The sequence below is a fragment of the Hydra viridissima genome, unplaced genomic scaffold (assembly GCF_058129835.1).
Source record: "Hydra viridissima isolate aposymbiotic clone 2 unplaced genomic scaffold, HvirCarnegie_v1 scaffold_1, whole genome shotgun sequence".
In the NCBI taxonomy this organism is placed as follows: Eukaryota; Metazoa; Cnidaria; class Hydrozoa; order Anthoathecata; family Hydridae; genus Hydra; species Hydra viridissima.
The window spans coordinates 2,634,339-2,649,926 of NW_028324300.1; the positions used below are offsets into that span (position 1 = coordinate 2,634,339).

General features: G+C 29.4%; 1 protein-coding gene and 1 long non-coding RNA gene across 14 annotated transcripts; one reads left to right on the forward strand and one right to left on the reverse strand.

The window, feature by feature from the left end:
• Positions 1-203: 203 nt before the first annotated feature.
• On the reverse strand, positions 204-2,359 carry LOC145187326 (protein ABHD8-like). 3 transcript variants are annotated; one of them, XR_016450714.1, is made up of 5 exons: positions 1,332-2,089; positions 991-1,087; positions 711-781; positions 533-603; positions 204-451 (listed from the first exon to the last, which is right to left on the reverse strand). XR_016450714.1 is itself a non-coding variant. In XM_090081741.1 (5 exons), the coding sequence occupies exons 2-5, from the start codon at positions 1,084-1,086 to the stop codon at positions 367-369; spliced, it is 366 nt and encodes a 121-aa protein (XP_089937867.1). In that variant the 5' UTR covers position 1,087; positions 2,307-2,359; the 3' UTR covers positions 204-366. The 3 variants fall into 3 exon arrangements, 2 of the variants coding, with proteins under 2 accessions (XP_089937867.1, XP_089937861.1); XM_090081741.1 differs by lacking the exon at positions 1,332-2,089 and adding an exon at positions 2,307-2,359 and having other exon boundaries at positions 711-824; XM_090081735.1 differs by having other exon boundaries at positions 711-824.
• Positions 2,360-3,138: 779 nt separating this feature from the next.
• Positions 3,139-9,901, forward strand: LOC149892896 (uncharacterized). 11 transcript variants are annotated; one of them, XR_016450758.1, is made up of 7 exons: positions 3,139-3,294; positions 3,388-3,426; positions 5,458-5,615; positions 5,717-6,350; positions 6,466-6,838; positions 7,072-7,744; positions 8,343-9,901. It is a non-coding gene; the product is annotated as an uncharacterized LOC149892896 (long non-coding RNA). The 11 variants fall into 11 exon arrangements; XR_016450753.1 differs by lacking the exon at positions 3,388-3,426 and having other exon boundaries at positions 3,139-3,387; XR_016450756.1 differs by lacking the exon at positions 3,139-3,294 and having other exon boundaries at positions 3,345-3,426.
• Positions 9,902-15,588: the final 5,687 nt, after the last annotated feature.

Consider the following 15,588-nt stretch of genomic DNA (forward strand, 5'->3'; position numbering starts at 1 on the left):
CTGTGACTTATAAAAAAAAATATAAGAAGAACCCATAACAAAATAGCAATCAGAAGATAAAGACGTTTTTATAAAAATAATCTTATTTTATTTTTGTAAATATAACTATTTACACATCAAAGTTTAATATATATATATATATATATATATATATATATATATATATATATATATATATATATATACACACACACATTAAACAAGTTATATACACATAAATATTACAATAATTTCATTAAAATGGTTAAAAAGATACAATTATGGAGTACGTTAAGAAATTTACTATTAAGTCAAATTCAGTTTTATAAAAACTCATATGACAACAAAAATATTTAAAAAGATGTTTATCAATGATCAGTGAAATGCTCAAGACATGCTCGAATTAACTTCTGCATTAAGTTGAGCAGTATTGGAATCTCGATTTAGAAATTGATGAATATAATGATTAACACTAAAAGATAATAAGTAATAACATTCAATTCAAATAAAAATTTTTTTATCAACCACAAAATTCAATTTGAAACAAACATACATAGTTGGTGACTCTACCATAGCCATGTGGCCAGCATTCTCAATAATTTTCAATTCAGCACCAAGAACAGTCTGCAAAATATTTTTTAACAATTTTCATATTAGAGCAAATTGAAACTAAAAGAATAACTAAAAAAACTGAAAAATTATAACTCTTTCAAATATATGGATAAAAATACCTCTTTCATCCATATTTCATCTTCCAAGGAGATAAAATAATCTTCTTTTCCATGAATCAATAAAATAGGAACTAGTATATCAGAATGATACTGCTCATTAGAGAATGGCCATTTCTACATTTCATAAATTTAAATGAAAGAAAAACTAAACCAAAAATTTTCAGTTAAAAAAAATTGTTTATAGAAAGAATAAAAAGGTATTTTAGAATTTTGTTTCTTTTCTTCAAAATTAATTACAAAAATTTTTATAAAAAAGAGAAAAAACTTTTCAAATTCTCACTTGTCCTTGCATGACTGCTTTGAGTGTACGAGAAGAAATTTGAAATGTTGTTTTTTTTCTTTTCACAACATCTGCTGTATTAACATGAAATGCCATTCTAAAAAAAAAAAAAAAAAAAATTTTTTTTCTAATAATATTCTATTCAATATTTTTCTATTTTTTATAAATATAGTAATATTAAGATATGAGATATGAGATAATGTTAAGATATGAGATATGAGATAATGTTAAGCTATGAGATAATGTTCAGATATGAGATATGAGATAATGTTAAGATATGAGAATGATTTAATGGAAACTATCAAAAGAACAAGATCTTACGAGAAAAAAACTTAAAATACCTTCTGTAAATTTTAACAAGGAATGGTTTTAAAGCAAAAAAAAGTGGCATTGGAAGGGAAAATACACTGCACTTTTCAGGGGTGAGGGCTGTAGGTCCTCCTCCACTAATAAGAACCATCTTTGAGATATAACAAGCTCTTTCCTTAGCCAACAATGTACAGAATGAGCATCCATATGAATGTCCAATAAGTATATTAGTACTTTTACAAAACTTATCAAATATTTCTAAAATGTCACCAGCCATTTTATGAAACTCATATGCTTGGAACTCTTCTGGGTTTGAGCTTGAACCATGACCAAGGAGATCAATGGTAACAATGTCATAACCATGTTTTAAAAAATAGTTAACTTGTTGGTCCCAAATGCTAGCTGATGCACCAACACCATGAACAAAAAACAATAATGCAGACGATATTTTTAAATTTTGACTCTTCCACACAAATCCTTCATCAAAAAGATCTGCTGCATTGTGTGCATATTGTATTACATGAATTATTCTTTCATCGTCAACTTTAATGAAAACAGTTTTTTTATGTCGATTTGATATCAAAAATAGTTTTTCATTACTTTTGTTTGCAAAATCACATTTGACATTTTTATCTGACTCACACTTTATTGGATGAACAGCATTTATATTGTGAACAACAGAAACGCTATTAGGCATAACTTGAACATGATTTCATATCACACTTCTGTTTTATGACAATAAAAAATTCATTTTCTCTAAATAAAATAATTTGAGAAAAACAATATATATAACACAACATAAAACGAAAAATGTTTTTTCTCCATAAAAATACGCATTCCTAAGAATGCCATTTAATTTATTCTTGCTTTTCAATATAAAACAATCAAGAAATATATGCATAAATATAAAATACAAATGCGATAAAATATATGTGCATATAATGAGACCAAAGTTTAGTTTAAAAATGCCATTTTTATTTATCTCTAGCTGCTAACGCTATTATTACCATAATTCCTATTTTGTGACATCTTTTCAAGATGGGAAATATTTAACATAGCTAAAAATGAATAAAAAGACAAAAAATACTAGCTATAAGTAAAAAATTCACCCAATTTACTGTTGTTTAAGGATTTATTGATGAGACATTTTCAAAAAACAGTAACAATTTCAATCAAGTAAAAATTAAGTTTATAAAAAACTATCTCTAAAAATAAACTCATCGATAAAGTTAAATTTAAAAAGATGCCAAAATCAAATGAAATATTGAAAAAAATTGATCAAAACTTGAAAACAACAAATTCTTTAACAAAAATTGAAACTAAAAAACTCGACATGAGAGTAAAATCAGTAATTTAAGAAAAGCTAAAATATAAATTGGAAGAGCATATGATCGAATTCTGCTTTGTATTTATTTTACTTTTATGCACATTAACAAATATATGTTAAAAAATTATATAACTTATAGTTTATAAATAGACACAAAGATTTAAGTAATTTTAAAGAAACTCTTAGGTTAAAATTCTAACATTATGATTACATCGTCCATCTCCAACAGCTCATAGTATTCTAACGTAGCTTAATAATTTTAGGTCGTTTTCTAAACTTAACAAAGGATCTAGTTTAAACTTTAACATACTGGGTCCTTTTTTAATGGAGTCGAAAGAACTTGTATTAATGTATTTAAATTTAACAGAGTATATTTGCTATTTTCTTTTTTAAATTACTTTCATAACAAATTACGCACTTTCGAAGATCGTTAGTTACATATGTGCTTTATTAAGTTATAAGACGTAGTCACAGTAACAATTTTGTTTAGTTCTTCTCCACTCGTTCAATTTATCTTATTTAGTTAGGGAGTTCAATCGCGTAAAATTTTAAAGCGGTTAAAAAAGAAAACGTTTTTTTTGCGTATCAAACATACCGTTAAGAAATCGCTGGAAAATATTTTATGTATACATCCAAGATTTAAAACCTATCTAATAAAATAAATTTATGTACGTATTTTTTGGCATATTTGTTTTAAGCGTTATTTTTCTTATAAGCTGACCAAGTTTGGTATTGAAAGTTTTGGTGTTCTGTAAATACAGGTAAATTTTGGAAATACTACTCACAGCACCCAGAAAAAGGTTCTATTACTGTTTATTTTTTATATAGATCATTTTTAAAAATATTTTTAATGCTTAAATAAGCAACTCGGCATTTTGATTTTCTGAATAGAAATACTTAGATTTTCTACGCTGTTAATTTCGATTAGCGCTGCCTCGTCGATCACACGTTGCTAGCCATTTCTCCGATACTTTTTTTATTGTTCATAAGTTTTGAAATCGTTGCCTATTTCTGAGTTTAATCACACGATTTCCTGACGTTTTTAAGTTGCTTAGATCTAAAGAATAACGGATATGATTTTAACGTCATTAAGACACTTCGTATGGTTCCGTGTTTCTTCGTTTTTGTTTTTGAATATATTATCACAAGGATGCTATTAAAGAATTTCTTAATGTGTGTCCTAACCCTAATAATTTACTGAAAATTGGTAAGAAATATATAACAAGTCGGTAAAGGGTCTGCGTTATTGACTTTTTTAGACTTGCCTACCTTACCGAGATTACCAAACTTGCCGACTTATTTGCCGAAAGTCGGAAATGAGAGGTTGAGTATTGACTACGCCGGCAATTGCGCCTGCAACTTGCGGCAACGGACGGCAACAGACGTCTAATGAAAATAAACTTGCCTTATGTAATGAAATGTTATAACTTTTTTTATTGTTGTCTATTTTGTATAAAAAATGTCGGCAACCCTAAAAAGGTCGGAAAAGCAAATCTTTTTTTTGTTGTTATTGTTGAAGTTTTCCTTTAAGGTATGATGTGCTCACTGATTGGTTGTGGGAAATTATTATATTACATAATTTGTATTTGTATCACCACTTACTCTGCTTAAAGATTAGACAATCTTTGGCTGTGCAATCACTTGAAGCTATTTTTGTACTTTTGAAATGTAAGTGTGCTTATCAATTGTGCGATTATCTGTGACTTTTCCATTCGGTGGATTTGGTGGTGGACGCAAAACTAAGTTCAAGATACCCACGGACTTTTAATTACCTACTTCAATAAGCTAAGAGATCTTGTAACAGTTGCAAGGTTAACGGTACATTGAAATCTTTTAGACTGGATAATGATTGTAAGGGTGTTTGCAAAAAAGGCTACAATCAAACATTTTAACATTAGTAACTCACTTTTTTGCTTTTTGACCATGAAATTTCCAATTGTTCACAACCTTGATTTGGCAAATCCAGATTTCCTTATTAATATAACAAATTCAAACCAGTCGTACCAATCCTCTTTATGTGCATACCCATAAATTTTGCCATTGATCTCAGAAACGTTTCTAAAATGTCTACCAATATTTCGCGAGTGACAAAGGATAGTAAGGTAAAATTACATTGTACATTACTAAGAATAGTTTCATACCTGACATCATTTAAGAAATGGACAGGCCAAAGTCAACGCATTTCCAGTCGAATGTATTTTTTTACAAGTATAGAATATAATATAGAATGGAAATTTATTTTAATGCTACTTATTGTTGAAGCATCCATTTCTATCATTGAAAAATTTCATATTTTTAAGATTTTTTGAAAAGCAAATTTTTTGAAAAGCATGTTTTTAATTTTTCTATCAGTAGCTTCCTAACAGTCATCCTTTGCAGAAAGAAAATCATTAAAAATGAGTGAACTATGAAAAAAAAAAAGAGAGAGAGAGAGTAGAGGGTATTCCAGGGGCTTTCGCTGCCAGGAAAATTAAAATATAAAGTTCATGCCATCTCCAGAAATACCGTCTTAGATTCCGGAAAAAATAACTTTTTGAAACTTCGATGTTTTTTTTTGGTATATCAGAAGTGACACTTTGTTAATTTTGTTTCCTTTTTAAAATTTTGATTGATTTTTATAACAAGAGTTCAATCGAAAGTTCAGTAGAAAATTCAGTAGAAGATTAATGCTAATTTAATGTAATTTAATTTGAAATTGAAAAAGAAAAAGAAAAATTTAACGAAATTGTAAACGAAAAAAAAAAAAAAAGTCAGATGCTTGAAATGAAAAAAAATAATTCAAATTTAGTGTAAATTGAGGTTTATAAATTTAATTTTTTGTTTCAATCAAGGATTTATTAAACTTGTGTTAAAAAGAATGAAAGGATCGTATAAATCAAAAGATCCTCCTGAAAAAAAGCAACTACTAAAAAAAAGCAACTACATCATACGAATATTTTCCTGATATTTTGCAACACAACAAAAGGTGATTGAAGAAGAACATGATTTGGTAAGTTAAAAAAGGAAGAACTCAATTTTTCTTCCTATGAAACCTTGTAGTGCATGTAAAGTTATTCATTTATTCAAAAGGATATTTACGTCCATTTTCAGCTTTGATATAAAGCGAATTAAAATGCTATTTTACAATTCATCAGTCATTGACAACCATGAGTTATTGATGCATAGCTGGAGGAGGAGTTAAAATATAAGAACACCAGGACTATGAACATATCGCTTTGATGATTAACTTGAGTTAACTGAATTACTAACAACAAATCACAGAAGTATTTGAGTTTATGAAACAATTTTGTATAAGCATCTTTTTTATTTAAATTTTTTATTTTTTAAATGGAAAAAGTCCCAGGCCCCCTCTGGATCCTTCAGTGAGAAAGACTATTTAGTGTTTAAAACAGATGAACAATTAAAACTTTGAAATTAACACTTTGCTGTCTGATGACGTTTTATTACGTTTTTCTTGCTTGAAATACAAAAAAAAGAGAGCCGTAGTAGTACGTCATTACTTATTCGATTTCCAGGCGCCGAAGGCATAGCAATGCATGCAATAAAAGAAAAAAAAAAAAAAAAAAAAAAAGTTTAAAAATATAAAAATATAAAACTTTAAAATCAATTCGTTTTAGCTTTACTTCTGTCTAACATAAAATATGCCGGCTCTCGAGTACACATCACTTGAGGATTGGCCAAATTCAGTACATGCGCCATATAAACTCCTGCTACGCTAAGCGCCGTATGTAATTAAGATTGGATAAAGTATAGTGTTAAAAATTAGACTAGTATAAAAAAAGTTTAGTATAGTTGTATTGCACTTCATTTTATAGCTTGAACCGCACTTTATTTTATAGCTTAAACCGTGAACCGGGGTCGTTATACTTTTTTCGGTCAAGAATTTGAGCTGAGGGTATTAAGCAGAAGCAACAGAAAAGCTAAAAATTCATTGAGCAGTTTCCAAAAAAAGTAATTACTATCGATACCGGTTAAGGTGCATCGTACTTCGTGAGATTAAAAGTGTGGTTAGCGCGTGGAGCATAAAACCTTTATTTCATTAAAGTGCGAACACATTTTTGAAAAATACATTTGTATTGGTCCCGGAAGTAACCACTATTATCAAGTTAAATTACTGTTCTCGATCAATTATCACAAATTACCGGCTAGTGTACAAAAACGCGACGAGACATAAAAATTTGTCTTAATGGTTTTTTTCTTCTCAATGCTTCGGTAAGTTTTTTATCGTTTTTTTATTTTTTTTTTATTCCTGAAACCCATTTTTTTTTTTTTTACCAGTTTCTTGATCGCTGATGATTCATCTTAAAATAGAGACGCATCTGAACCTTTAGTGGTTGATATTATTATTTTCATTATACAATAAGTAGCTAAGAAAAGAGAAAATGTTTTTAACATAAAAAGCTATAACATGTTCAAATCATGGGATTTTATTTCTATTTATTTAGCTTTTGGTAAGATCGGGCCAACTGTGGTTGAACAATTTGTGAGCAATTTCATGTTTTCAAGAAAATAGGGAATTTCTACGGAGGAAAAAGAAACTGATTGGGAAAAAATATTATCATTCTGAACTCTAAATTACCTAAAATCACGTGTACTGATAATACCAAACGAAACGAAAAATCGCGTGTTCCGATGATATCGAACGAAACGAAAATTTTTTGTCTCCATCTAAGTTCTTTAAAAATTTATGTTGGGCGCGTTTCTTAAAAATTTTAAAATGGGTTTTGCAAGACAAAATATGCTTTCATCAATTTTTAAAAATAATATTAAAATTTCTTTCATTCACAGTTGGTAGCTATTTTTAGAAGCATTTGAAAAACCGCTTCAAAAAATTCCCTTTGAAAAATGGTTTTAATGCCGACTTATTTCAGTCCGAAAACATAATGAATTATAAATATAATGAATTAATAACAAGCATCGTGCCATACAATTTTTGAGTAAATTTCTATCTATCGTATGGCCTGATAAGGCAGAAAATCATTTGCACAAATTAATTCAATAGTAAACTTAAAGCCATCTGCAAATAATTGCTCTGATTTTCGCAGGCAGCTTAGCGCATCTCTAAGCCGCTTCTATCGTTGCGGCTTTCAAACGTTTAAAAGTGACTGGTGTGAGTTTGTAAGCAAAAATTCTTTAAAAACTCCATGTTTTTCTCTGTTTCTTTTTTTTTGTTTTCTTTTTTCTCTTTTAACATACTCTAAATTTTTCCTTTTTTTTTTTTTTTTTTTTTTTGAGTTTAAATTTCGCCTATCAAACGTGAGAATTATTTAAAGTGTTTTCATACCATAATATTTTTTCAAGGTATAAGCGAAATGTGTTTACTATAGATAGGCAGCTAGTGACAAAAATCGAAATCCGTTTAGAAAATAGAATGATTGAACGTTATTTAATTACTCTTTTATGTTCATTTATTGTTTATAGAAATAATGTTCTTTAGATTCAATTAAAAGGCTCGCAAAATACTTTCGTGCAGTTGTAATCTCTCATTAGTGGTATCCATATATTGTAAATATTTATCTGTCGTGAAGTAATTATCTAGCTTGATCTTCTGCGAAGCAACTGATCCTATAAAATCAACGCGTTCACCGAAATAATTGAAATAAATTTTGTTCAAATTATTTACTAAACGGAAAAAGAAACTTTTATTTCGGTTGTAAATGTTATAATTTTCTACGCGTTTTTCATTCAAGTATTTATTCGTAAATTTTTTTTCTAGGAAACAAATAAAAACTGAAACATGAAAGTGACTAACACTGGCTGGCTTAAGGTTCAATTCAATATAACGAGCACGTTGGGAGAGCAAGCTCTATTTGAAATAGACTTTTGCCGCGTCGATTTCTCGAATCACCTTCTAAGCTTATTTTTGATTTTTATATTGCTTTTACTTTTATTAAAACTTTGGGACAAAAAAGGAGATTCTAAATTTAAAAATTCACGTCGAAACCGAATCGCTGAATCTATCTTTTTGTTTTTTAACGTTTTATGGGTCTTACTTTATTGTTTGCTTATCACAGAAAGTCTGTTTTGGTTGTTTTCTACATCGCGTATCAAAACAACAGCAAGGACGCTGGTTTCATACCATATTTTTGCTTTGTTCGCGTATCATGTGATTGACTTTTTTGAAAAATCGTTTTTAAAGCGAAGGGAACGCTGTGTTCAGATAAACCACGTGCAGGAGATAAATAGAATCACATTTCAAGGAATTAAGCAACCCTTCGCGTAGGAATTTAAAAATAACAACGAACAAAAATAAATTAGTTGTTAATTAGTTTAACTTGTTTAGTGTTTTTTTTATTGCATTTTTTTTGGACTGAATGTTAAGGAAAATTTAGTTTATATTAACGTTTGTATGGGTATGGGGGTTGTAAAAAAATGGTAAGCTGTATGTAGTATATCTCAAGTCTCCGTTGCGTGCAGCAAACCATTTTTTAACTAAACATTTGAAAAACTAAGTTTTTCAAACGCTTGCCAGAATTAGAGTTTTCTAAATGTGTAGACGAAACTGGACAGATTTGGAATATTAATTCTTACACGATATTAAGCATGATTTGAATAGGATTTCCCAGAACTAAAAATAGCGAAGTTTTTTGGTGCGCCAATTGAATGCATTATATTTATAAATGAATAACTGTCAATTATCTTCTTAGGTAGACTGGTTACGAGAAACCTATCAGGTTTACTTGTTAAAGAGGGCAAGCCAAGATTAACCCTTGTCACGTTAGGTTTAGGCCTGTTTGAAACTGTCTTTAATTCGGATCTATCTGAGAATAAGAAGAAATGAATTTATCCCAATTTTTCCCTTTTTTTTTTTTATATCAAAAAACAGTCAACCAACACAAAACCGTGTAACATCGAACAAAAATGCTTAACTTTACTCCAATAATACAAAATGGTATGTTGTTCAGACGCAGATGCATCTGAATAAAGTACCATTTTACCCGGGGCCTTTACAGGAAAATATAAATGATTTTTGTTTTTCGTGAGGCATTAACGAGAATTCATATCAAGAACCCATCGGCTAACCTTTACTTGTTGGGTTCTCCCTACGTCAATCTTAAAAGCATATACAGGATTTTTAAATTACATTAAGTTACAGGATTTTTAAATTACAGTCTTACATTTACAAACTGTATTTTACAGAGCTGTAAAATACAGACCAGTAAAAGTCTAATCCTAAATTATCTACATATTCTTTGTAATTTACAGAATACAGATCAATTTTTTATATTTTATGAGATTGGCGAAAGAAAATATAGTAATGAAAAAAATAATAAATACATGACCTGCACATTTAGAAAAATATATTTTATTCTCAACAATTGATAATAATTTATATAATTTTTTTTACTTTTATAATGTTTAGTGTTAATGCCGTGATTTGACCTAACAAAGTCCTATGCTGTAAGAAAGTTCTAATATAACAAATGATAAAAATCTTGTATATTATAATAACAAATGATAAATCTTGTATATTGTAAGATACTTACTTATAATTTATAATCTTTAAATAATAACTAGATATCTGTTTGAAATTTAAAAATACTTTCCCCAAATATTTATTTTACAATATAAAATTTATAATTTATTAAATTAGGACTTTCTTACAGCATAGGACTTTGTTAGGTCACACCACAGTACATATATCTTTAAAAAAAAAAAAAATTTTTAACACAATTTAAAACAATTATGTTTAAAGTAGCTGGAAATTTAGTGGAAATAATAATGAATACAGAAATGGTTAATTGTTATTTTTTCTTTAATTTTCAACTGTTATAACTTTTATAATATTTGTTTCACTCCGTTATATCATACCCTATGAGCACGTCACTGATAATTTAGTAACTTAGTACAGCAGCGCGAGAGTTATACGTGGACATCTTTCGAGATGAAAACGTTGGCTTTAGCCTGCATAGCTAGTGCTTGGGTTAGTCGATACATGTATCAGAAAAGCGACTTGCTGCAAGGATGACGGCTACAATAGTAGCCCGATAGTTGCATGTCAAGAGGACGGGCGATGACCAATGAAACTGCCTTTCCGATACTCGCGGCGGTATTCGTGGCAAGATGATTAACACCATGCAAAGTTCGGTGAAGGTTTACATCAAGAGCTGGGCTTAAACATCTGGGAAACGAATTTAACGGCCAGTCGCGGCGCGTCTGGACCGCTGGTGAGTCTCATTTTAAACAACGTCAATTACTCTACTTTCGACGGTGGACCTTGGTCCAACTCGATTGGCCAACAGTCTCACCGTCGATCCATGATGAGGTAGAGAAACGTCCTGCGTGAGTCACTTTCGGAAGACGAAATACTGCTCACTACTATTAAATACTGCTCACTACTGAGCAGTACTTAATCACCAGTAATCCGCACATAGGGTAGGCACAGGAAGAGGAGGCAGAACGGGCAATAACCCTCATATTTAGTCAAAATGAGGTCATTACACAATAAAAACAGAAAACTTTGGTAGTGGAAGAAATACGGTGTAGGGATGTTTCTCTTTAGATGACTCTGTAAATACAGAAATACAGAGCAACTGAGGTCTGTAAAATTTTTCTGCAAAATATAACTGTACTTACAGTTTTACATTTGTTATAACTTTCACTTTTTTGAGTGTTCTGTAAAATACATATAATACATATAATACAGGTCTATGACAAATAAAGAATCCCATTTACCTTTAAATGTTAAAATGCAGCAGGTTTGGCGAATATGGAACTTATCCTAACACTTAATACTTTGGGTTCCTATGTGACTATATATATATACACAGTTATCATTTCATCTTTCCTATTAAGGCCTTATATATATATATATATATATATATATATATATATATATATATATATATATATATATATATATATATATATATATATATATTTATATATATATAAATATACACACACACACACACACTAAATAAATAGTTTAAAGTATGTTTGAGATACGTGTGTTTCTTTTTAAAATAGAAATAAGATATTTAATATATTTCAATAGTTTTGACTCTAATATATGCATCCATTTCCCATGAATTTAGAAAATAAATTTAGACACGTGTATGATTACATCTAAACACTGAATTATAAAATATATTCACTGATTAAAATTCTTAAATTTCATCTTCGTGCTTTTTAAAAAATTAAATCTTAGTACTTTTCTACTTTCTGTGCTCTAAAAAGAGATGAAGATTCACTCTGAAGAAGATTTTATCTACTATAATGTTAAAGATTGTGAGTGTGTGTGTGGGTGGGTGCGGTGGGAGTGGGGGGTGGGGTGGGGCCGGGGGTGGTGGTTTTATAATAAAGTTAGGGGATGTTTAAACTGTTGCTATTGTCATGTTGATGATTGCAAGAGTAATAGAGGGTTAAGTAGTTAAGTATGAAGGTTAACAAGAGGAGTGTGGAGGTTGGGGACTGTTTAGATAGGATTACGCAGGGGTTAGCGACAGTGTTTTTGTGGTTGTTCCTCAGTGTATTCTAAAAAAAACGGTTTTTAAAATAAATTTTTTGTTAATGTGTGATAATAAGTAGGATTTCTTATTCATTATTCTAATTATTCTAATAATATCTTCAGTATAATTTCTTTTTACTTCCAGACTCTGTAAATACGTAATTGTCTTGGGATTTAAGATTTCTTCTTTTTCAAATCTTCATAATACTGGTAGATGTTCCGTTGGATTTTCTAAAACGAGTTATCTTCTTATTAAACTGACAAAGACTTCCTCTGGTTTTTCTTTAAAAAGTTTTGAATTTTTTCAAAAATTTTTTTTACTCTTTTTTAAGCAACCCATCTCGTTATTTTTTCAATTGAAACGAATCGAGACAATTCATTAAGGTGTATCCCGTTCATATATAGTCATTGAGACATTTAAGGTGTGCGCAAGGTAAAGTCCAAGACAAAAACAATACAACTGTCCCAGAATGGAATGATACTTTTAAAATTCCGCTTAGAAGGAAAAAAAAAAAAAAATAGAGTTAGTTTGGCAGTTATTTGAACAATCTTAGTTAAAAACACAAAGTTCGAAAGTTGTTTGTTCGAACGAAACTTAGTTTGACAAATTTGTAGAAATTTTCTGTTTCAAGCTTCAAAATTAAAAGTAAAACGGACCATTTTTCGAACTAACCACGACCGCTTCTAAATGTCTCTTAGCCGAAATATCCTTGCCGCCGAAAAACGCCCAGTTGGCCGAATAAAGTACCAGCCATTGGGTTAACTGTTTAAATAACTTATTAAAAATCTTTAAGTACTTAAATAGCTATCACGCATGCGCAGTCAGGTAACTTGATTCGGTAATGTTATATTTTTATAATTGTTAAGGAAATAAACTGAGAACAGGATGTTTACATAATCATCTTTCTCTCTTCTAAAACTGTCGCGCATGCTGATAATTATTTCTTGTCTCGTTATGTCTTGCTAAGTCTCATTAAAACATAATGTTTTGTTCCATTTTTATATAAATCGGGACATCTCATCTACTTTATCTATCTATTTTAATTGAAACAACATGGCTATCCCGTTTAGCAGCTTTCATTGGGACACAAAGTATAATTTCTCCCGATCTAATATACCGGGACATTTCCCATCTTGATAACTATCTCCCGGTTCATTACGAGAAAACCATTCCGAGACACAGAGGCTTACTCTTTTTTATCTCAAGTATCTTTTATTTACTAGAAAGATACGTCCGCATGTCCACGTCAGTATGAATATGTCTTATTACTGCATTTCTTGTTTTTTCTTCCTCAGAATTCAAATGAAAAATGAAGGCCTCACTGAAATAAACTTCAGTCACATTTGAAAATATTTTGAGGGGATATAATGAATTTAATGGGTTTTTGAAATATACATATATATGTGTGTGTATATATATATATACATATATATATATATATATATACACACACTTAACTGCAAAATTAAAGCACCACATAAACTCCGACTTACTTTGAAAAATATGTATTCCCCGGATTTATCAATTAAAAAGATGATAATGTTTATTGTTACGCCTTTTGTAGGTTTTTTTCTGTTTCTCTTATTTAATTTCGAAATTATAGCAGCTTTTCATAAGTAGCATGTTTTGCTATAATTTAACTTCACATCTAAAAGAAAAGTATGTATTGCTTTTAAATTGTTTGAATAGTAGAAAAGATAATTGGTATTTGAGCAACACATCTGTTCCCAATGCAGCGTTCTAGACGAAATTTAAATTGTGATAAATGTGTTGCAATTGTTAATTTGTCCAATCAAGGATTAACAAATTGTGAACTTGGTAGAAGACTTGCAGTGTTTCATATAACAGTCGGTAGGGTTCTACAAAGGCTCTAGAGACCAATAATCACGCAAAGCCGACTTGGCCAAGGCAGATCACGAGCTAACAATGACATGGAGGACCGCTTTTTAATGCTTCGAATAGTGTGTGTATATATATATATTAAAAACTCTCTCTCTCTCTTTCTCTCTCTCTCTCTCTCTCTCTCTCTCTCTCTCTCTCTCTCTCTCTCTATATATATATATATATATATATATATATATATATATATATATATATACCGTGTGTGTGTGTATATATATATTTTGAAAACTCAATATATATGAAGACTCCACGGGAAGAAACGGCAGAGTCACATTTTGAAAGTTTCTACTTTTTACACTTTCTAGCTTTACTAAACCATGATAGCATATTTTGTATTTGAATTCAAATCAAATAAACGATTTGATGCATATTTAAAGTTTTTCTAAATTTTCCTAAAACTTCGAAACTTATAAAGGTTTAAAAGTTTAATAATGATTTATCTCAAAATAAAAAAATGTGACCCTGCCGTTTCTTCCCGTGGAGTCTTCATATATATATATATATATATATATATATATATATATATATATATATATATATATATATATATATATATATATATATATATATATATATATATATATATATATATATATTGAGTTTTCAAAATATATATATATAGTTGATTATTTCAACCGCCCCCCCCCGTCCCCCCTTTTAGTTTTCAAAAGGAAACTTGTTCTTGATATTTATAATAAAAACTTCTTTGAAATGTAGTTAATTGGGTTTTTCATTTGATAAAAGAAAATATTAGTTTTTTTTAAATAAAATAAGTCACCACCCTTTAGAAGTTCTGCATCCTTAATGATATAGAAGTAATATGTTTGCCACCACACAGTAGCGATCGGCTTTAACCGCTGGACATATTATAACCAAGTCATCAAATAAAAATAGTCAAACACTTCGTCTTTCTGATGTATAATGAGCCTCTTTACTTTCCAATGGCTTTAACAGTAAATGGGAGTAGATAGCTATGAAAAGGAGATTTATTTTAGATTCCGAACCACTCGCGCACACAAAACCTCATTTCGTACACATTACAAGCGTTAAAAACGTTGAAAAGCTTTAGGAAAGGAAAAAATGCAAAAAAAAACAACAACAACAAAAGAAACAAATGTAGAAGAAATTGTTTTCCAATTTGATATTGGAAGTGTTTTCAGATCGGAGATAACCAATGGATGGGGATGTGAGGCATATTTTGGCATCAACCTGTAACCATGCAACCTGTAAGCAAACTGTTTCTTCTTTGAACAAATAACACAGATATTTTTTTTCTACATTTGAACTTTAGTTTTTTTTTCAACTTGTTTTAATTAAAATTTAGTGAAATGGCGGCAGTGAATAAAATATGTATATCGATTATTTTCAATTAAGTTCGATTAATTAATTCGATTGTATATGTTTATCAAGAGAAACTAAATTATTAAAAAAGTTTAAAATGTTCGAATTTTTAAATTTCTCATTCATCTTGTCTGTAATTTGTGTCCCTTCTGCTTCTCTTGACTTTTCTATTGTATTTGAGGAAAAAATTTTCGTATGAAAGAGTTTTGTGAGTTGTTACTATTTCTTCCTTTTTATTCAATGAAAAACTTGTGAATTAGAATTGTA

Coding starts and splice junctions, on each gene's coding strand:
- LOC145187326 (XM_090081735.1), bottom strand. CDS start 1,996: ATGCCTAATAGCGTTTCTGTTGTTCACAATATAAATGCTGTTCATCCA. Junction 1,088..1,331: donor CTTGTTAAAATTTACAGAAG/GTATTTTAAGTT, acceptor TTTTTTTTTTAG/AATGGCATTTCATGTTAATA. Junction 604..710: donor ATGAAATATGGATGAAAGAG/GTATTTTTATCC, acceptor AATATTTTGCAG/ACTGTTCTTGGTGCTGAATT.